The sequence below is a fragment of the Zingiber officinale genome, chromosome 3A (assembly GCF_018446385.1).
Source record: "Zingiber officinale cultivar Zhangliang chromosome 3A, Zo_v1.1, whole genome shotgun sequence".
NCBI classification, from domain to species: domain Eukaryota; kingdom Viridiplantae; phylum Streptophyta; class Magnoliopsida; order Zingiberales; family Zingiberaceae; genus Zingiber; species Zingiber officinale.
The window spans coordinates 32441448-32463014 of NC_055990.1; the positions used below are offsets into that span (position 1 = coordinate 32441448).

General features: G+C 39.3%; 1 protein-coding gene and 1 long non-coding RNA gene across 13 annotated transcripts; both read left to right on the forward strand.

The window, feature by feature from the left end:
• Nucleotides 1-8392: 8392 nt before the first annotated feature.
• On the forward strand, nucleotides 8393-11038 carry LOC122051680. Of its 12 annotated transcripts, none has more exons than XR_006131504.1 (7): nucleotides 8393-8565; nucleotides 8656-8756; nucleotides 9005-9064; nucleotides 9147-9189; nucleotides 9267-9834; nucleotides 10707-10794; nucleotides 10960-11038. It is a non-coding gene; the product is annotated as an uncharacterized LOC122051680 (long non-coding RNA). The 12 variants fall into 12 exon arrangements; XR_006131499.1 differs by having other exon boundaries at nucleotides 8395-8565; nucleotides 9147-9687; nucleotides 9758-9834; XR_006131501.1 differs by having other exon boundaries at nucleotides 8395-8565; nucleotides 9147-9687; nucleotides 9758-9834; nucleotides 10725-10794.
• Nucleotides 11039-15704: 4666 nt separating this feature from the next.
• LOC122051681 (endoglucanase 1-like) lies at nucleotides 15705-18197 on the forward strand. Its single transcript, XM_042612899.1, has 7 exons — nucleotides 15705-16300; nucleotides 16382-16798; nucleotides 16874-16966; nucleotides 17033-17194; nucleotides 17293-17404; nucleotides 17477-17640; nucleotides 17714-18197. Exons 1-7 carry the CDS (start codon nucleotides 15977-15979, stop codon nucleotides 18038-18040), a joined length of 1599 nt encoding a protein of 532 aa, XP_042468833.1. The 5' UTR covers nucleotides 15705-15976; the 3' UTR covers nucleotides 18041-18197.
• The last annotated feature ends 3370 nt before the right edge of the window (nucleotides 18198-21567 follow it).

Consider the following 21567-nt stretch of genomic DNA (forward strand, 5'->3'; position numbering starts at 1 on the left):
AGGCTCCCCCTTGACTAGTGCCTCCTTGAGCCTTGACCACCTTCTTCCCCTTGGGGCATTGACTTCGGTAATGCCCCTTTTGATTGCAAGAGAAGCATATAATATGCTCCTTGCTCTTCTTTGTATTGGGGATGATCTCCTTAGGCTTCGCCTTGCCCTTTTGTGCCACTTGGCCCTTCTTCTTGGCCAATTTAGGGCACTTGCTCTTATAGTGCCCATGTTCCTTACACTCAAAGCATATAATATGATTTTTATTTTTAATTGAAATATTTATACCTTTGCTTGTAGGGGTGGCATCTTTTCCTTTGGATCCGGAGGTAGAAGCTTCCTCTTGATCCGATCTTGATTCTCCTCCATTTGATTTTTCTTGACTCGTGGAGGTAGAAGCTTCTTCAATCTCTTCATCTCTTGACCCGGATGTAGAAGCTTCTCCTTCTTCTTGATCCGGCGTCACCAAGGATTGCTCCCCCTCAATCCTAGAGGTGGAGGCTTCATCATCTTGAATATGAAACAAGGAGTATGCTCCCTCCTTGTTCCCTTCGTTGCATTCCCTTGAGGATGAAGCTTCTTGGATTTCCTCTTGGTCTTGCTCCAAAGAGTCACCCTCTCTGGATACTTCTTGCTCTTGTACAGTGGAGGGGATCTCTTCATGAAGCTTGGCCAATTTGCTCCATAATTCCTTTGCATCTTCAAATTCTCCAATTTTGCAAAGGATGGTGCTTGGCAATAAATTTACCAAGAGCTTGGTCACTTTATCATTGGCCTCGCACCTTTGGACTTGCTCTTGGCTCCATTTGCTCCTCTTGAGAACTTTGCCCTTTGAATTTCTTGGAGCCTCGAAGCCTTCCATTAGAGAAAACCATTGCTCTATCTCCATCATAAGAAAATTTTCAATTCTTGATTTCCAAGAATCAAAACTCGTGGAAGTGTATGGTGGAGCCACCCTTGTGTCAAATCCAAGTCCATCTTGGAATTGCATCTTGAAGTTGAGCTTTTTGATATCTTTGACTTTGACAATTTTTGCTTCAACTTCTTCACCCTCTAGCTTTTCTTGTTATGCTTGACCCTTCCGGTGATGATTCCGGTGAAGAGCGGCCTTGCTCTGATACCACTTGTTAGGACCAAAAGTAGCTAGAGGGGGGGGGGGGGTGAATAGCTCGTCGCGTTCGCTCGGTGCTTGGCGTTGCTCGGCGTTGCTCGGCGTTGCTTGTTTCTTCAAGAATATGCAGCGGAAAATACAGAAACAAATACAACCACGCTAACACTAGGATTTTACTTGGTATCCACCTCCAAAGGAGGTGACTAATCCAAGGATCCACACCACGCACGCACCCTCCACTAATAAAACACTCCTTTATGGTAACTACCAAGGGCGGAGAAGCCCTACAAGACTCAGTACACGAAGAGTGGGAAAGGATACAAGAAATACAAGCTTACAAGCTTACAATGAGTACAAACCCTAACCCTAGCTTCTCTTCTTGACTTTGATCTGCCTCTTGACTTGGAAACCTTCCAAGATCCTTCAAGAACTGACGATCTGAGCTTTGCAAGTGCTGTGGAGAAGCTGGCGAGAGATCTGGAGTGAATCGGTGAAGAGATGCTGCAGTCAACGCACGCCTGCAGCTCAAATACGACGCAACGGTCGGATCCCGATCGATTCGAATATTCCCAATCGATCGGGGAGGCTTTGGATCGATCCACGGATCGATCCAGAGCGCCTCTGTGCTCTGGCCACGGATCGATCCAGCGCTTATCGCGCAAAGCAGCCGCGTCCCAATCGATCCACTGATCGATTTGGACATCTGGATCGATCCACGAATCGATCCAGAGGCTCTCTGTTCGCTAGGAAAGGCCTGGATCGATCCACTGATCGATCCAGCACTTGGTTTTTGCCCAAAACCAAGTCCCAAGCCTCTCAAACCAACATCCGGTCAACCTTGACCTGTTGATACATCATGCCTAGCATCTGGTCACTCCTTTGACCTGCTAGGACTTCCCACCAAGTGTCTGGTCAATCCCTTTGACCCACTTGGACTTTACTCGTCGTGCCAAGTATCCGGTCACTCTCTTGTCCTACTTGGACTTCCACCAGATGTCTGATCATCCTTGATCCATCTGGATTTTCCCTTGCCTGGCTTCACTCACCAGGATTTCCTTCTGCCTAGCTTCACTCACTAGGACTTTCACCTGGCTTCACTCACTAGGATTTCCAATCTGCCTAGCTTCACTCACTAGGACTTTCACCTGGCTTCACTCACCAGGACTTTCACCTGCCTAGCTTCACTCACTAGGGCTTTCCAATCTGCCTAGCTTCACTCACTAGGACTTTCACATGGCTTCACTCACCAGGACTTTTACCTGCCTAGCTTCACTCACTAGGGCTTTCCAATCTGCCTAGCTTCACTCACTAGGACTTTCAATCTGCTGCCTAACATACCAATTAGGACTTCCTAGTCAGGTATCCGGTCACTCTTGACCTACTTGACTCTCCTTCAATCACACTGATCAATCCCTGATCAGAATCTCCCTACATGAACAACTGCACCTGCATTGTCCATGTGTCTACATGTATTGTCAAACATCGAAACTATGACCAAGACCCAAGCTTGGTCAACTCAGTCAACCTTGACCTAAAGGATATTGCACCAACAGCAAGGAGCTCAATCGATCAGTTGATCGATTGAGGGAAAATTACAAGAGCACAGTGTGCTCCCTAATTGATCAATCGATCGATTGGGATACTCCAATCGATCAGTTGTTCGATTGGAGCTGATTTTCTCGTGATGATGCGAGGTAGATGAAATCAATTGGTCAATTGATTCTAGGGTCTTTTACGAGAGCACAAAAGACATCTGAATCAATCAGTTGATCGATCTAGCTATCCCAAATCGATCAGCTGATCGATTAGGATATGACCGTTGCATAGGTTATGAGCTTTAGACGACTGGGATCACCTGGATCTAATGTGAAATTTGACTTGAGTTTTAAACCTGATTACCTGAATGACACAACTAAATCTGGTTTTTGGAAGTCTTGATAGCTTAAATTCTTGGAACTTTGGCAATTTCTAAATTGATTTCTGAATTAGCTATGAATCTGAATTTCCGAACTCTTCTTCCTGATTTCTTTAAATATGATTTCTTGGTCTAAAAACTCTGAATTTCTGAAACTCCTTTGAAACAAGTGCTCTTGATTCATATGTGCCAATTTGGAAATGTCTACAAGCTAGTGTAGAGCTCATCTCAATATGAAGTAGGATGTTGAACTGGTATAATGGCAAATAATTATGAAGCTGATTTCTAAAATGGAAATTTAGAAAACTGATACTCTGAATTTGTTTGCTTTGCTACTGTTGAGGAGTTTGACAACCAAATGTTATATGACTGAATGGAGTTTGCTTTGGTGCTTCACCAATGCAATACTGGGCATGGCAGTACTAAAAGCTTCTCATTGACTCACAATTCCTGGAATTGAAATCCATAGAAATAGATCATCGAAACTAGCTTCCATTTTGAATTTTTGGAAGTGGATTCTATTGTTTGAAAGCGGTAATCCCAGGAGCTGTGTGAACAACTAAATTAAGTGGATGCTCTCTATTATTATGCAAGCGCAAAACTGCAGGAGATTAGTTTAAAGAGAAAGGAGTTGTTGAATGTTAACAAAAAGTTTGAATTGCTCGAAGAAGAGAGAAAGAAAGAGAGATGAAGAGAAAAAGAAAAGAGAAAAAATAAAGATAAGAGGGAGAAAAAAAGAGAAAAAAAAGAAAAGAAAAAGAAAAAGAAAGAGAGAAGGAGAAAAAAATTTCCTAGATTTCTTGGATTACAATTTTGCCCTCCTATTGTCAATTGAAGTCTCTGACAATAGCTTCAATTCTATCAAGAAAACAGAATCCTTTTTCTTTGGATGGCAGAATACTAAAATGCATTATAGGAAGCAACTGTTTAGTGCCAATTCTGAAGTTGAGTTTTGAAAAGCAACAACTAAGAATTAATTTCTTTATGTTTTAGTGCTTAATGCGATTCCTTGTGAAGCTTAATTCTCCATGAGTCAAGCCTGGATTACCTTATATTCCAAGTTTTAAAACTAAAGTTTGGAAAAAAAAAGTTGGAATTCATGAATTAGTTCATTTCTGGGAATTTGTGATACGAATGCTGAAATTGTTTTCGAAATTCTGAGATGTAACCATTGGAGTTCCCTTCCTTTCCGAGCCTTGCATGATTCAACCACTGGACCTCTTTGCATCTGAATTTCAAGAACTAATTCTCTTAGTTGAATTTGATTGACTCGCCCATATTTCTGAAATGTTGGAAAAGGATTCTGCAAATAAAAAATTTCAAAGAATAACTCCAATTCTGGAGTTCTTGAGCATGAATTCTGAATTGGTTTTAAATGCACATTGAATTTGGTAACTTATCGGTTTATTCTTCTAACACTTTCACTTCCTCATTGATTCTTTCCCTTTTTGCTTGCTTCACTTAGTTTTTTATGTTTCCTTTTCAAATCTTAATAAATCCTTTTAATTCATGCATGCTATGTATGTACAATAGTAGAAAATAGGAAATGAACAAGCTTATGGTAGTGAAATGTTGTGAGTAGCCTTTCAGTGGAACTCCATCTTTGCACATGTTTTTGAGAGCTAGAGATGAAATATTACCTTGCGAGTTTGATGCTAAGTCTACTCAAGCAATTTGATATCACCATACTTGTTGATTAGTGTAATGTTTGGATTCATGAATGTTTTGATCTTTGAAAATTTGATGGTCCTAGGTAATTTGCTTTTATTATCTTCTAGGTATTGCTAAGAAATTATGTGGTAGTTGATTTTTAGTTTGTTTCATAATTTAGTCTACTTGCCTAAGACATGCAAGAATAAGTGTAGGAGAATTGATAACCATTATTTTGTCACAAAATTTATGCTTTTATTTTCATACTTTTTGATCTTCTCATGTTCTAATTTCACATTTATATCATGTTTCAAAAGTTGTATTCATTTTAGCCTTTAATGCAATTTATCTTTAATTTGTAGTATTTGATACTAATATTTGAATATGATCTTGTAGGTGATCAAAAGGGTTATGAACTCGAGCTAGATCGATCTAAATTGAACTTAATTATGAGATTAATTGGGGAGATCAAGCTTTAAAATAATCTAAGTCAAAGCAATCTGGGCTATCCATCAAAGATCTGGTCCATCCCAGCCAAGGGGAAGGAGATCATCACCGTTATCTAGATCTAAGCTTTTGGATCAAATTTAGATCAAATTCTACCATTGGATCAGATCCAGAAGAATCTCAACCATACTTTCAGATCCGAGATTAATTCAAAAGGCTAAGAGAAGCTACAATATAGGGATCGCGACACAGGAGAACCGTGGGAGAGCGCGGAGCAAAGGAAGATTGTTGGACGCCATCTTATCCACATCTTTATGTCGATCATGAAGTATCGATTCCCAAAGAAGAAAGGGGCTTCCCTTCTTCTCTAGATCTGATTCTTGAGCCACCCCAGTCCTTTTCCAGTCGCCTAGGTGACATTGTGTCTCTGTCATTTGTATAGCCGCCAACCATCATTTCATGCATGTCGTAGCTGCAGGAGAGCAAGGGGGTTCCCCAACACTTCCTACATATCTGAGCCATCTTCACTCATCATCTCCGGATCTGATCGTCTCTAGCCAGCGGCAGATTTATCCTCAGACCTGAGGGGGCCATGAACCCTCGGGATTCAAAATACGAGGAGTCAAAATAGAACCTTAAGTCTTCGACAGTGAGAAGACTAGAAAGAGAGGAGAGGGAGAAGAAAGAGGAAGAGTGAAGAGGGAGAAGAAAAAGTAAGGGCTTAAAACGGATAAGAGGGAGAAGAAAGAGACTTTTTTTCTCTTTCTTTTTTCTTATGGATTAAAAAATTATTTAATTAAATAATTAAAATATCTTAAAGAGGATTTATCATGATTAAATGGTTTGAAAGTTTCAAAGGATGATTAGGATGATTATCTGTATTTATGTCAAATTTTATATTCACCCATGTAGTTTTATAAAATTATCGAATTTTCATCAAAAATTACTAACCATTAGGGCTGTAAACGAGCCGAGCCGAGCTGAGTTTTGTGGTGTTCAAGCTTGTTTGATAAGGTAATCGAGCCAAGCTGAGTTAAGCTTAAAATGAGCCAAGCCTTTGAAATGATTGTTTAAGTTTGGCTTGGTTTATTTTTAATGAGCTTGAGCTTGGTTCGTTTAGATATTATCGAGCTCTCAATTTAAGTTTGGCTTGAGCTTGGTTAGAACTTCGTTCATTTAGATGTTATCTAGCTCTCAATTAAAGTTTGTTTAAGTGTTTGAAACTTTTAGTTGTTTGATTGGTTATTGAATTTGATAATTCAAACTTATTTGTTTATTTTATTATTTATTTAGCATATTGAAAAGAGTTTTATTAATGAATATGATTCATGAACATTGTTCACGAACGTTGTTCACGAACGTTAACGAGCTGAACACAGATGTATTCAAACTTGTTTGTTTAGTTTAACGAGCTGTTCAAGTTTGTTGTTTAATTGATCTTGTGTATATTGAATGAACATAAATAAGCTCTTACCAAGCCGAACACTAAGCTTGTTCACGAACGCTTAATTCATTTATAGCCCTACTAACCAATAACACATGCTTATCATGTTAATTGATTTGAATCACTTCTATGTCAGGATAGATCTAAGAATTCTTTAATTTTCAAGAATAATTCTGAAAACAGCCAAACGACGGGAGGGTTTATCAACATAGAAAGTAATAATTAGCACAAACTTCCACAGTTGCATACAAATAGAAGATTTAGAGCCAGAACTCGCTAATTTAACATTGTTTGTGCCGACTTAAGGAAGCGACACAATGACAAAAACAAACTTTCAAAATGACGATTACTTGCATAAATTCATGAAACAACAATTACTCTTAATTTAAAAATTAAGAAGAAAGAAATCCCAGCATCAGGTGAGGAACCTATGATTTACTCCCTCAAATCCATAAGTATTTCTCCCCATTTAATCGGAATATTTATGCTCTCATATCTACCCTAATCTGCCATGAAAATTTTTTCTTTCTCTTGATTTCTCAAACCAAAACCACAATCAACGCCATCGAAACACAAAGCAAAGTTTTAAATTTTTTTTTTCATCACACAATTGTTGAATAGGAAAATGGAAGGCATGGACATTGACAAACAAGAAAGAAGAATAAGATGAAATGTAGAAGTTATCCAACTTGCAAGCTAAAACCCTTCAATTCTTCTCCGGGAATCTACTCTAGCTCCTCTGAAGATAAATGTGTATAATTGATCTAATAGTGCTCGTCACTTATTATGCGACCTCCCAAACCTAAAATCCTAGATTTGTCGCTATTTCTAGCTGAGCTTCTTCCTTATATTTTGGATCTGATTCAGCAGGAGCTTGGGATGCCCTAGCTCGGGTTGTAAGCTCCCTTAGATTGTTAGATTCGTTTATGTGAGTTGTGGATCTCCTTCTATGTGATGAATGTTTGGTTTAATCCCTTGCATTTGACTTTGAATTCATTTGAATGGTAGTTGTTGATTTACATCTATGTTTTGATCTTGTTGTTATTGTTCATGATTGATTTCTGCATTGTAGTAGTTAGGCTAGTGTAGATGCCTTACTTCTTTTCAATGACATGATGTAGTTTAGTTCTCTTTGCCTTCTCTCTTATGCAAGTATGTGTTAGGTTCCGTTGATTGCTTTAGTTTCATTAATTGCTTTGTGCTTCTTTAATATGATGCAATTGTAGTTTAGAATATATTAGGTTGTCCTTCATTAATTGCCTTTAGCATTATCACTAAAATCCAAACCTTCAAATCAATAATAATTCAAGCTCAAGATTAGACTTCACTATGTACATTTCTTTTGAAAGACTATCCAAGCCATTCTTTAGGCTATATTAGTGTAGAGAGGATTTTCAATAATTTATTATTTGATATTCATTTCACGATAAATTTGAGTTTATCAATGGTAATAAGTATTAAAATTATAAAATTTATTTCTAACATACTTGCTACCATAATGTAAAGCAATATCATTAACTAGTGGTACATTAGTTTTATTTTTGGAAGCCCCCTCTTGATTTAAGCTCCCTTACTTTTACTTAAAAATCTCTCCTCTTTAAACATTGATTTTGATAAATCACATAAGAAGCATATAAAAAATGCTCTTTGTCCTTTCATATCAAGGTTATAGTCTCTTTAGGTTTTTTCCTTCATTTGGGGTGTCATTTGAACTTTCTTATTAAATTAGGACATTTATTTTTATAGTATTTTTTTTCTTTACACTTAAAGAACATTATATAGTCTTTATTTTTACCGCACTACAATAAAATACTGAAAGACAAAACCATAAAAATAATGATTTAAGACAAACTGTTGTGATTTTAGTAAAATACAATGATTTTTGAGTGCCCACAGGTCTACTTCGGAACTCGTTTCTCGACGGTCATCGGCAGCTCCTACACCTATCTCCTCCCGACCATCTCCATGATCCTCAGCAAGCCCTACGTCTACTTCATTGACCCCTACGAGGTCTTCGATTGCTTCTTCGATTTTGCATCGTCCCCTTTTTGTTCTGTGAACTAATGTGTGATTTCCTTCCACTTTTTTGGGCGTTTTCAGAGATTTGTGCACACAATGAGGTCGATTCAAGGGACATACATCGCCACCTACTGCTTCCAGATAACCGTACGGTTCTCCGGTGTCTGGAGGATTTTTTTAAGGTTCTTCCTCTTCACTTCTCACAAAGGGCTTACTTTTCTTGCTATTTCCTTCTCAATCTCTTCTCATCGGTTAGATTTCTAAGCCCTCTTTGTTGTGGTTCCTATCGTAACCCTATCATCTCTCGACCTTCTCTACTTTAGATTTCCCACCATGAGTACTTTTCATTTGCTATCTTTTTACTTGAGTTTGTGTTCTATGTATCATAATACTTTGCTTGTGCTTGGTTTTTTCCTTTCTGTTCTATTAGGTTTCCAATTGCATTGAAATTGGGCTTCCAACAATTATTCTCCTAGTGATCTTCGTGCTGGTAATTTCACTTATATATGACTGAATTTTCATTGCAGTATTGTGTATGTTCTTCCCCAAACTGAATTAGATCTTTACTGCAGTATCTACCAAATGCAATGAGCTAGTGGAAGGAGAGTGATCTTGGTAGGTTTGCGTTGGTTATTGTGGTTGCTATTGTTTGGTTATATGCATATATTCTCACTGTGACCGGTACCTACAAGAATCGACCTCTACAAACTCAACTTAGTTGCCGAGCAGATCGCTCTAGTCTTATAGATTGTTCACACTGGTACTGCAACTCTAACATCAAAATTTACCAAATATCCGTTTTGTTTCTTGCTACTTCAGCTGCAAAAGCTTGTGTGTCTGATACATTCATATTTCTCTGTTCGATATCTAAACAAACACAAGTAAATGAATTAACCTTGAGAATCGTAATTTACAATTACTTGCATGAGTATATTGCTGCTGATGAGTTGGGATGAGATTCACACTATTTATCCTTATTCTTCTTTGTTCTAATTTTCAGATATACCAAGGAGTTATAAGAAAAATATTTAGATTAATTCAACAGCTTGTCAGTATTTCCCTAACTAAGAGCAAAAATGTCATTATTGAAAGAAACATAATGATGTTAAATCTGTAAGGAATGAGCTTTGTTCTTGCAATTATGTTCCAAAGCTTGAGGTAATCCTCTATATTATTTGTTCAGGTTGTTTCTTCGCAATTGCTTGGTTCAACCTTTCCAAAAAAACACCATGAGATTCAACCATGCTTAACTTTGTCCTGGTATGTGTGTCATTTTCTAAACCTCTATTTTCTTTTGCAACATGATTTGTATGCGATTTGTATGCCTTAGTATACAAGCCACCTTCAGGAGGCTTTTCTCAGCCAATTCATGTTCAATTATGTTTCTGCATTATTTCCTTTCAATTCATATCTAGATTGTTTCTTTGTGAAATGCTATATCGATTGTTGGTGATGAGCAACAAGTTAAGAAAAGAAATTTTTTTGTTTCCTTCTCCTGTTTGTATGAGGCTGCATATTGTAGATTATTTATGCACAATTTGATCTTTTGTGCATGCAAATATGAATTTAGCCCTCAAAAATACTCTTTTGCCTCTTTGAAAATCTTGTATTTGTTATTGCCCTCCTTAAGGAAGGTAATTATTAGTCAATCATCATAAAATTATCGTACGGGATTTCCTTGTCATGGCTAGTTGACTATTTACTAGTATTTGGTTGTCAATATTAATGTCTACTGCAGTATCTATGGTGTAATGCTTTGCCTTTGTCAGTCACATTCTTGCTCTGATTGCCAGCATAACAAATCATTTTAATTCATTTCTTGCTACTTCATATGATGCTAGATCATCATATGGTCTTCTGTGGTTCATTTTCTGTGTCATATGTCATAGAGCTAACAAACTATGATAGATCTTCTAGCTCTAAATTTAACAGTCATTCTTCTCCCAAGTCTGTTGCCATTAGACACGTTAAGTCAACTAAGCAAGATAAGGATTTGATTCTGTTACAGTTTAATTTGTCCTTATACTTTTCCATTGTGTTTCCAAAAGTTACATATACGAAGCACCTTCAATATGTTATTACATTGCTAGCACATTGGTTGTTATTGCAATTAAGTTATTAACTTGCTACAGTCAGTTTTTGCCACACAGGCTCTCCTTCAATCACATGGAGCCCAGCGCGGTTATTTCGGCTTGCAATATATAAGAGATATAATTGAAGGTGCCACATCTATTGACAAGGATATGCTGTGGCCAATAGTAATATTAGACATATTTTTAAATTTTCTTATTGAAACCTTCTTTTAAAATGATTTATGCAATTAATGATCACATGATACTCGAAGTGTACAGTAATTTATATTTTCACTCATTTATTCACATGCAGTTCGCAAAGGTTGTGATAGATGCAAAGGAAATTTCTAAAGTATGTTCGGAGTGAGCGGAATACATACAAGACAACATATCTGATGAGTAAAAAAATGTAGGTATTCATAATTCTTTTAGTTAGGTGTTGTAAGTTACAAGTGTTTTGGTTATTCATAACTCTTTTGGTTTAGTGAGCCTTCTGTTTTGCAACTAGCTCGTTCATCACAGTGTAGGTGTGTAGTTAGTTTGTTACAAGTACTATATATATATTTTTAAGGGTGATCATTTAAAATGGGATGATGTATATTGTTTTGCAAGAAGTATTGTATATATTGCTTTGGCTCACATACTTTTGTTTTCTACCATTCTTTTTGATACTGTTGTATGATGTATATTAATCTAGTAAGGTATTCAAATTTTGAATGGTTTATTATTCTGTGTTGAGAAACAATGGTTAAAAACACAAAGGTTAAAATAACAATGATTTATTATTCTTTTCAATACAAATGATAATTGTTAAAAATTATTATCTATGACCCAACAAATATTGGTAAATCGACATGTTGAGAAAAATCGATTATAACCTATTATCTTTTCATTTAAAATACAACGATAATTCATCATTGTTGTTTTAAGGAAAAGACAATAGTTATAATTCATTGTCTTTGCATTTGAAACATAATAATGAAAAATCATTATTGGTTTAAGGAAAAGATAATAATTTTTAATCATTATTTTTAGTGCTTTATTTTTCTCAATGCGTTGATTTACCAGTGTTTTTATGGATCATAGAGTCTTTTAGTATTTTTTTGTTGTAGTGTAAATTGAAATAATTATACCTTCATGACTTGTGCTCACTTGGCTTGTAGAGGTGGAACACTTCGTCTTCATTGGATTCGTAAGTTGAGACTACTTCTCATTCCTATGTCAATGAGCTCTCTCCCTCATCCCTTAAGGTGAATGCCTTTTCAACATCCTCCTCAGAAGTTGAGCATCTCTCAACTTCCGAATCATCATGTTCTTGATCCAAAGAGTATGCCTCTTTGAATTTCTTTGCTTGGCGTTGAGGAGGGATGTTCATGAAGCTTGGCCATTTTGCTTCATAATTCGTTTGCACTCTTGTAATCTCTTAATTTACGCAAGATATCATTAGGAACCAAATTAATTAAAATTTTGGTCACATTGTCATTTATCTTGAATTTTTAGAGTTACTTTTCGGTCAACTTCTTCTTCTTGAGGAGTTTTCCTTTGCTATCAATTAGAGTTTCAAATTTCTCTATTAGAGTAAACTATTGTTCTATGTTTATTATGAATAAACTCTCAACCTTAGCCTTCCATTGGTCGAATCCTCCCAATTTGAAAGGTGGCTTAGATGTCATATCCGAATCCATTTTGAAATTGAGCTCCGTTGATGATTAGTCCTTTGACTATTATATTGATGGCTCAAAGCTTCAACTTCTTTTCCTTCCTCTCTACCTTTTGACAATTAGTCCGGTGAAGAATAACCTTGCTCTGATACCACTTGTTAGGACTTGTCTGAGCTAGACACACTTTGCTTCTTTGAATTTGAATGACAGTAGAAATTTGAAGCAAAATAAACACGACTCTAACTTCTTCGATTTTACTTGATATTCATCTCCTTGAGATGACTAATCTAAGAGTTCACTCTTAGCGATCATATCCACTAAGAAATCTCTCATTCTCAGAAATTTTCTGGAGGCAGAGAAGCCTCGTATAATATATTCTTACAAGAACAAGAGCAAACAATACAAAACACAAATGAAAATAAAAGCAATAATACTTTACAATTGAAAACCTTACTTTGAATGCTTGCTCGTAGCTTTAAAATGTCTTTTGTAGTGGGGAACACACCAACACTTCTTCTCCAAAACACTTAAGAACCAACAACTCAAAATGTTCATGAGAATCCCTTTTCTAGGGCTGCTTTCAGGTTGGAAAATATCTTATCCCTAATTGATTTCCACGTCAGATCGACCTTTCAAAATCTAAAGAACGACTCTTTTTGCCTATCCAATTGATTGATGAGTCATACTAATCGATTGACCAATCGATTGAAAGCTTTTAATTGATTGACTTAATCAATTTAGAAGTTTTTTGTTTTCGCAAAAAATACTCCCAATCAATTGTCCAAATCGATTTCACAGCCTTCTGTTTTCTCACGAAAACACAGCCAATCAATTGCCTTAATCGATTAGCTTTTGTGTAATCGATTTACCAATCAATTCCGAACCCTACTATGCTCTTCAAAATGAGCTACTAATTGATTGCCTCAATCAATTAGCACTGCCCAATCAATCAGATCAATCAATTTAAGCACCAAACTTAGAGTTCTGAGTTTAGGACTTGTCAATCGATTCCACTCCTGGCAATCAATTATTAACCCTAATTTCAACCTTTCCAAGGCTGAAATCACATCTTGCTTGGTATCTAGTTGGCGTCAACTTACCAGGACTTCTGTTGGCCAACATTCAGTCATCCTTGACCTATTAGGGCTTCTTCACCACGTATCTAGTTCTCTTTGACCCATTTTGACCTATTTAACCTTCTTTTAGGATTTTCCATTGTCTAACCTCCAGTTAGAACTTTCTATTTCCTAACTTCTAGTTACGATTTTTCCTTACCTAACCTCAGCCATGATTTTCCCAAGTCAAGTATCTGGTCCTCCCTTGACTTACATGAGTTCTTTTATATATTGTCAAACATTAAAACTCAAACTTGAGTTAATCTGAGCTTAGTCAAACTAGTCAATCTTGATTCAAGGACGATTGCATCAACAGAGATGAATATCATTAGATGTGATTAAGTCCAAGATCAAGGGATACTCAGTAAAGTAACTAAGATCGAATAATTTTGATTGACTGGATACAAATCAAGTTGGACTTCAACTGACTAACTTCCCCTAGATCGGGCTTCAACTGACCGACTTTCTTTAGGTCAGGTTTCCTTTAGGTTGGGTTTCAACTAACTGACTTTCTTTAGGTCAGACTTCCTTCCAGTCGAGCTTTTTAACACCGAGTATCACAGAAGTCCGGAAAGACTAAGATGTTAGAAGGGGGCTTAGCAAGGCCTCTCCTAACATTAAAGTTAGATCTCAGAGAAAAGTTGGAGAAAACGAATGGAGAAGAGTAAGAGAATAATGAGTTATGAGGTTGATTGCCTTGATGCTGCAATTAGTTAACTTTAAATAGAAAGTGAAAGGATGATCTTGATTCTCAAAGGGCACCCCTCTTCTTTTCCTTGTCGAGAAATACCTCTCTTGATTCTCAACGCTTCAACAATCATGTCCCTTGGTGCTTCAGTAACTACCAAATCAATTTCAATTTGGACGGACCAAACTTGGATGCGACTTGGACGGAATTGACTTAAGGTCTTCTATCAGGAGCCGCCTTGACCCGAACTCATTTGAGTAGCACCGAGCTTGGCTTGATTTGATCCGAGCTTATCTTATTTAACCTTAGTTCATCTTAACTTTGACTTCCAACTCAATTTGACTTTTGACTTCACTATGCCAAGTGACGCTAACTTTCTGCACCATATCAAAGATGAAAATAAGGAAACTTTCACCTGACAAAAACCAAATGGAAATGGATTGCAATTTTGAGAGTTCACTGTGCAATCTACAAATCAAGATTTGGATATCATCACTGACAACTGTGCCGTTTAAGATCAAGATGGATGGTGCAGTAGAACATATGCATCTTGAGCAAGATTGGGGGAGCCTGGTTAACCTAATTTAATTATAAAGCGATTATGGAGAATATTATTCAACAGAATCAGAATACTGATCTTTTCAGCACTTGCCAGACTATTAGAATCATCAATCGATCGACAAGAAAACTATTTGGCAAAAAATAGTGCAAGATTTTCAATCCATGAAGGCAGTAAAGCCCCGGAGAGTGGAGAGTTATCTTGCACGATACGTCCCGTTTCTCATGGTCCATGCAACCTGGTAATAATGGTACAATAACAGCGTCATCGCAGCTAAATAGAATTCTTTATGAAATTGTTGTTCTGCAAGTTATTCCTTGGATCGTTTTAAGAATACTCGAATGAAGAGTTTTAAAACAGTTTGGATCGTCAACTATGTCAAGCTTTATTGCCCATCAACACTCTCTCTGGCTAGTCTCCTTCTCACATTGGTTATAAACAACAACTAAACATATTAGATAATTAAGTTGAAGCAATCAAACTAGTTGACATGGACCATATTGTTAGGAGATACGATTAAGGCAAGCCTAACACACCCATTGCCCACTCGACTGCAACCTAATAGCTCCTCCATCTACATTCTACAGGTTCTCTGTTCTCAGCGTTCCATTAGACTTGACTCACACGAAGGCGCATGCCCAGCGGCGCTTTGCTCGTCACGGGCCAACAACGCAGCGCATTGGGAACCTGTGACACCCAGCAAACCACATGGAATCCAATGCCTCCCCAACGCCCCTCAAATCATCATATACATCGACTGCATGCACAAATCAAACATACTGTGTGTGTAGAGAGATAAGCTTGAAGGATATATGAGATAGAAATTCTAACTTTGTGCGTACGCATTTCTTTAGCTTTGGCACGTGAATTGGTCCACCTATTCGTCCGTGACTTACTACTACGAGACAAATCAAGATGAAGGAAGTAGAAAGACAAATTGACTGAGAAGGCGAGAAGCTTTTCTCTGCATGATTATTTATATGTTATTATCATTGCCAGCACCTCAAATTACGGCGTTCGGCGCCCGTTCTTAACGCCATTTTGTGTGACCATTTTGTCTGCAAATTTACACTGTTTATTCATTGAATTAACCTTCAGAGAGCAATGTTGACTTCGATCACCATGCATCAAAGAACCATTGATAGAATTGGAGTATCTTAATCTAGTGAAAGGATGAGGATCTTTGATTCTTTATTAGCCATTTTAGAGCCTGTTTTCTTGCAATAAATTAATGCGTGGTTCAATCTACGTTTTCGTTTTCACGCAGCTAATCCCGTGACCATGAGCAAGAACACCTCCCTCGCCGCATGCCATCCTTTCCGTCGTATTGCTTCCAACGACCAACCACCACGTACCCTTCTTCCTCGCCCTATAAATTCTCACCGCCACATCTCCACAAACCAATCAAGGAGAGGAGGAGATCGATCATGGAGACCGGAGGTTTGTTCTTTACCGGGCTAGTGTGTCTCTGCTTGTTGCATTCCGCTTCCTCTGCTTCGGCCTTCAACTACGGCGACGCACTTGCCAAGTCCATCCTCTTCTTTGAGGGCCAGCGCTCTGGCAAGCTCCCGGCCGATCAGCGCGTCACTTGGCGCGGGGACTCCGCTCTCTCCGACGGCTCCTCTTGCAATGTACCACCACCTTGCTTAAGATTCATGTAAATGGCCTGTAGAGTAATCGATTGCTTAAGATCATATTCGGTGGTCTGACAGGTGGATTTGGTGGGCGGGTACTACGACGCCGGCGACAACATAAAGTTCGGCCTTCCGATGGCCTTCACGACGACGATGCTGGCGTGGAGCATCATCGAGTTCGGCGAGCTGATGCAGGGCCAAGGCCAGCTTGCGCATGCCGAGGCCGCGCTTCGCTGGGGGACCGACTACCTCCTCAAAGCCGCCACCGCCGCTCCCGACACACTGTACGTGCAGGTGGCGGAGCCGAACCAGGACCACCACTGCTGGGAGAGACCGGAGGACATGGACACGCCCCGCAACGTCTACAAAGTCACGAGCCAAAACCCAGGCTCCGACGTCGCGGCGGAGACAGCCGCCGGGCTGGCCGCCGCTTCCATCGTCTTCAAGAACTCCGACCCTACTTACTCCTCCAAGCTGCTTCGCACTGCTACACAAGTAACTAATTCTCTTACATTGTCGATCGATTAAACACACAGAATAGTTTTGTGAACACTTTCCACAACGATCCAGGTGTTCGATTTCGCCAATAAATACAGGGGATCATACAGCGATTCGCTTAGCTCAGTCGTGTGCCCATTTTACTGCTCCTACTCCGGCTACAACGTAAGAGATTTAAAATAAACTGTCATTTAAACCTAATTCACCCTGAACGGGAATCGAACTGCGCAGGATGAGCTTCTATGGGGAGCTTCATGGCTTCACCAGGCGTCGCAGGACGTCTCCTACATGTCCTACATCGAGTCGAACGGCCACACTTTGGGAGCCGAGAACGACGACTACTCCTTTAGCTGGGACGACAAGCGTGTTGGCACCAAGATTCTTCTCTCCAAGGTATGATTTTAAACCGCATGCACCATGTGGCTTTCTTCTACATAATTAAGCTTAAGCACGTATTAATCGATTTATCTGCTTCGAAATTGTTCGAACAGGGGTTTTTGCAGAACAAGATCGGAGAGCTGCAATTGTACAAGGCACACTCTGACAACTACATTTGCTCTTTGGTTCCCGGATCAAGTAGCTTCCAAGCTCAATACACGCCAGGTAATTCCATTGACCGACTAAATAGTGATTAAGCATCTTGCTAATTAATTAAGCAACCACATAATTAAGCAGGAGGGCTTCTGTACAAGGAGGGCGACAGCAACCTGCAGTATGTAACGTCCGCTTCGTTCCTCCTTCTGACCTACGCCAAGTACCTCAACTCCAATGGCGGATCGGTGGCCTGCGGCCCGACAAAGATCAACGCTGCAAATCTCATCTCGATCGCTAAGAAACAGGTGAGTAAGGAGGTTTTCATGCCAATTCTGATAAAGAAATGCACAGCTTATGTGGAGCGATGATGGATGGCAGGTGGATTACATACTTGGCAACAATCCGGCGAGGATGTCTTACATGGTGGGCTTCGGCGGCCGGTACCCGCAGCACGTCCACCACCGGGGCTCGTCGTTGCCGTCTGTGCGCGCTCACCCCAGTCGGATCGGCTGCGACGGTGGATTCCAGTACCTGTACTCGGCGGCGGCCAACCCCAACGTACTCGTCGGCGCCGTGGTCGGCGGCCCCGACGGCCAGGACAACTTCGCCGACGACCGGAACAACTACCAGCAGTCCGAGCCGGCGACGTACATCAACGCGCCGATGGTGGGCGCGCTGGCGTTCTTCGCGGGGACGCCGATGTGATTCGATGCAGCATCGTGAAGTAGGGACGATCCCCCGATCGGGCGTGTGTCATGATTGGGTGCGAAAATATTAATACTTATATTTGAGTTTCAAAAATATATATCATATTCGAAGAAAAAAATATATATAAATGATCGTAACCCAATTCCAAATAAAATGGGAATTCGAGCTGTTTGAATCTTAATTCTCAGTAAAATTGAATTATAATTCAAAATGATTTAAATTTGAGTTTGGGTAATGATGCGGTGAATAAGGTAGGACTCTTAAGTCGGGTTAAAATTTAAGAGGTCAATTGATATGGTGGTTAAAATCAAGGAAGGGTCAATATTCAAGGACAGCATGGTCAATTTATTCGGCGAGTGGTTACCTCAATATTGGCTCGTGTAGATAGACAATCCTAAGATATCTGATGTGAACTTTTACTTCTACAATGACATACCAATCCTAATCGTCGATCGTATTAGGTATGATCCATTAAGTTATATGATTGCCTAGGATTCCTCGTGGAAATCTAAGTTGCACTTTCGTATTCGACTCTCCGCGTCTCAGTTGTCTATGGGTCGGAGGGTCGAGTGCTCCTTTCGATTTATCCTCAAACCCTCGTGGAATATGAATCTCGTACTTTTAGCATCGATATCGTGTTAAAACAATAGATCTGGACCACAATCCAACATATCATAGAAACAAGATAGAAAACATGCATAGATCAAAGCAAAGTATTTACATCATATAGAAATTACTTTCTAACCCTAGAATCTAGCAAATTACACCATAATTAAGGGGCTACAACTAGTAAACATGATTAACAATAGCAATCAAACAATTTTGAAATCAGAGAAAGCAGAGAAGAGAAAGAAGATGCTCAGATTGCTTGAAGAATCCTCCTCTTAGATGCTCCTCTTAGATAATCAACTTTCCGCCCATGCCGTCCTCCTTAATCACGTATCACAGGGCATTGCTCCACACACCATTCAACGATATGGGATGAGTGGGAAGGCCCTAAGTATCATCTTCTGGAGACGCACTTGCTCGGAATCTTCAAAAGAAAGCTCCAATGGCCAGTATTTCCCGAGCGAATAAGTGTGCCGTTCTCCAAAGAAATTTTAGAGGACAAACTGTCGAGTCACTTCTGCCCTTTGATGATTAGAGAATACGGATGAGTGATCTACCCAGAAGATCATCTACTTAAATTTGAAAACGCAGCCATCCTTCATCAATATACGGATGATGTTAAGTGCCGACCGTTCCTTACCAGTCTTTCTGGCTTGACACAAAGATGGTTCAGCCATCTCCTGGCTAAGTCCATTTGTTGCTTCAAAGATTTTTGCAAAGCCTTCCTGCACCACTTTGCCAGCAACAACATGTATCAAAAGACTCACTTGAGTTTGTTCACACTTAAGCAAGGGGCCAAGGAATCTCTACGACCATACATCAAGCGATTCAATCAAGTGACGCTAGATGTTCTATTTGCCACTTCTGAAATACTAATAAGTGCTTTCTCCCAAATCCTTTTAGAAGGAGAGTTCTTCCAAGCCCTTGTTAGAAAACCCCCAAAGGACTTCAACGACCTGCTGGAGAAGTGGTCAAATATATTAATATCGAGGAAGCTCAGGCCGCCCGGAGGGAGGTGACTGTTGTAAGTACCCCGGGTTTGTTTTGATGTGATCAACAAAGTCAAGTTAGGTCCTGTTATGATTAATTCATTATGTCTAAGTGTGTAAGAGCTCAAGAGCATAAGAAGTTGAGCAGAAGACGTAGTGAATGAGTAGGATGACACAGGAAGTGAGTAGACGGGCTCAGTGCATTCGTGGGATGAGAAGCTGTGGAAGAGTATACTGATGGAGCAAGAAGGACGTGACCGACAGTTCGAGGGATGAGAATCGATGGAGGAAGTCTGCTTGAGGAGAAGGTCGGAGTTTAGTTTGGGTGAGCTCAACTCCGGACGGTCGGAGCATCACCCAAAAGGAAGAACAATGAAGAGTTAACGGTTGGATCAAGACGCATATGAGAGGGGGGAGGGGGTGAATCACGTGGTTTTAAAAACTTCTTTTTGGTTTTATAAAGACAAGTATGCAACAGAAAAACTAAGTATGAAAGCAAAACTCAGTTGATTTTACTTAGTTTAGAACCTTCCGCGACTTCTACTCTAAGACCCAGATCTTGCGGACCTATCGATGGATAATATACTAATAACCTTTTCAAGAACCGCCTAAAGAGGGGATCAAATACAATAAAAAATTAGGATAAATGTAACATGCTACACTGTCCTTCTCTGCAGAAATTAAGTACAAAAAAGAACTTCGTTACCCAACACCTTTAAAGATAATTGGATCAGACTCGGTGTTGGATGGATCCTCAGCAGTAGTTGGGTGCAGTAGTATCATAGCAGAGCAGTAACACAAAGCATGAGCAGTAGGAAAGTCAAATGGACGCGTAAAAGCTGGTAAAAGAGTTGCACGCAAAGGATATTCACATATCTTCATAATAGCATAATATTGTCCACTTTGGGCTTAGGTCCTCAGGACTTTGCTATTGAGCTCTACCGAAAAGGTCTCATTCCAATGAATATATTATATATCCTTTTAAACTCATGATCTTTCGCAAATGTTTCCAATATGAGAATTTAATTGAATCCCAACATTAACCTTTCCTTAAGGTTAACTATTCAAGCTGAATGATAGAAGACACCCTTAAGGAAGATGGAAGGCACCCTTGCACCACTTCATGGAATGCACCCTCAAGGAAGATGGAAGGAGCCCTCAGCCACTTCATGGAAGGTGCCCTTAGGAAAGATGGAAGACACCCTCTCACTTTCATTGGAGGCATCCTCGCGCCTTCATGGGAGGTGCCCTCAAGTTGGTTGGAGCCACCTCCAGTAGCCGTTGAGAGAGGATAAGCTCTATCCTCTTGGAGGCGCCTCCGAGCGACGAATATCAACGGATACTTCATCCCAAAAGGCTATAAAAAGCCCCATAGAGCTAGGAAATAACAAACAACTTCTGTATTCACTTCCTAGTTACTTTCTGAGCTATCAAAACAAAGAGTGTAAGAGGCTTTTTCGGCTTCAACGAAGGAGAATTTTAGTACACTTTCATATGCTTTAGATTAACAACCACCTAAGTTATAATCAAGTAATTTCTGAGTCTCTTATTTTATGTTTTTAAATAGTTGTTCTGTTAAACTAATATTGTGTCTCTACTAAAATAATTTCGCTCGAGAACATTAATTTTAATAGCAGACTATTCACCTCCCTCCTAGCCTACTTACCGGGTACAACAAGTAGTATCAGAGCTCAACTGCCTCAGAAGGGCTAATCGCTAACTGAAGCACCAATATGATGGCCGGATCTAGCATTCACCCATCAAAGTTCGAGGGGGAGTTCGTAATGTGGAAAAAGTAAATGAAGATATTCTTTAAAATAGACTTTGAAATTCTTTTAATAATTAAATACAGTTCATAGCACCTAAAGATCAGCACAGAGCTAAAAAATAAGAATACTTATGGGCCAAAAATGAACAAGACTTCAT

Excerpts from the sequence above, each read along its gene's own strand:
- LOC122051681 (XM_042612899.1), top strand. The coding sequence starts at position 15,977 with ATGCCATCCTTTCCGTCGTATTGCTTCCAACGACCAACCACCACGTAC. Across the intron at positions 16,799-16,873 it reads TGCTTCGCACTGCTACACAA|GTGTTCGATTTCGCCAATAA; the intron begins GTAACTAATTCT and ends ACAACGATCCAG. Across the intron at positions 16,967-17,032 it reads GCTCCTACTCCGGCTACAAC|GATGAGCTTCTATGGGGAGC; the intron begins GTAAGAGATTTA and ends CGAACTGCGCAG.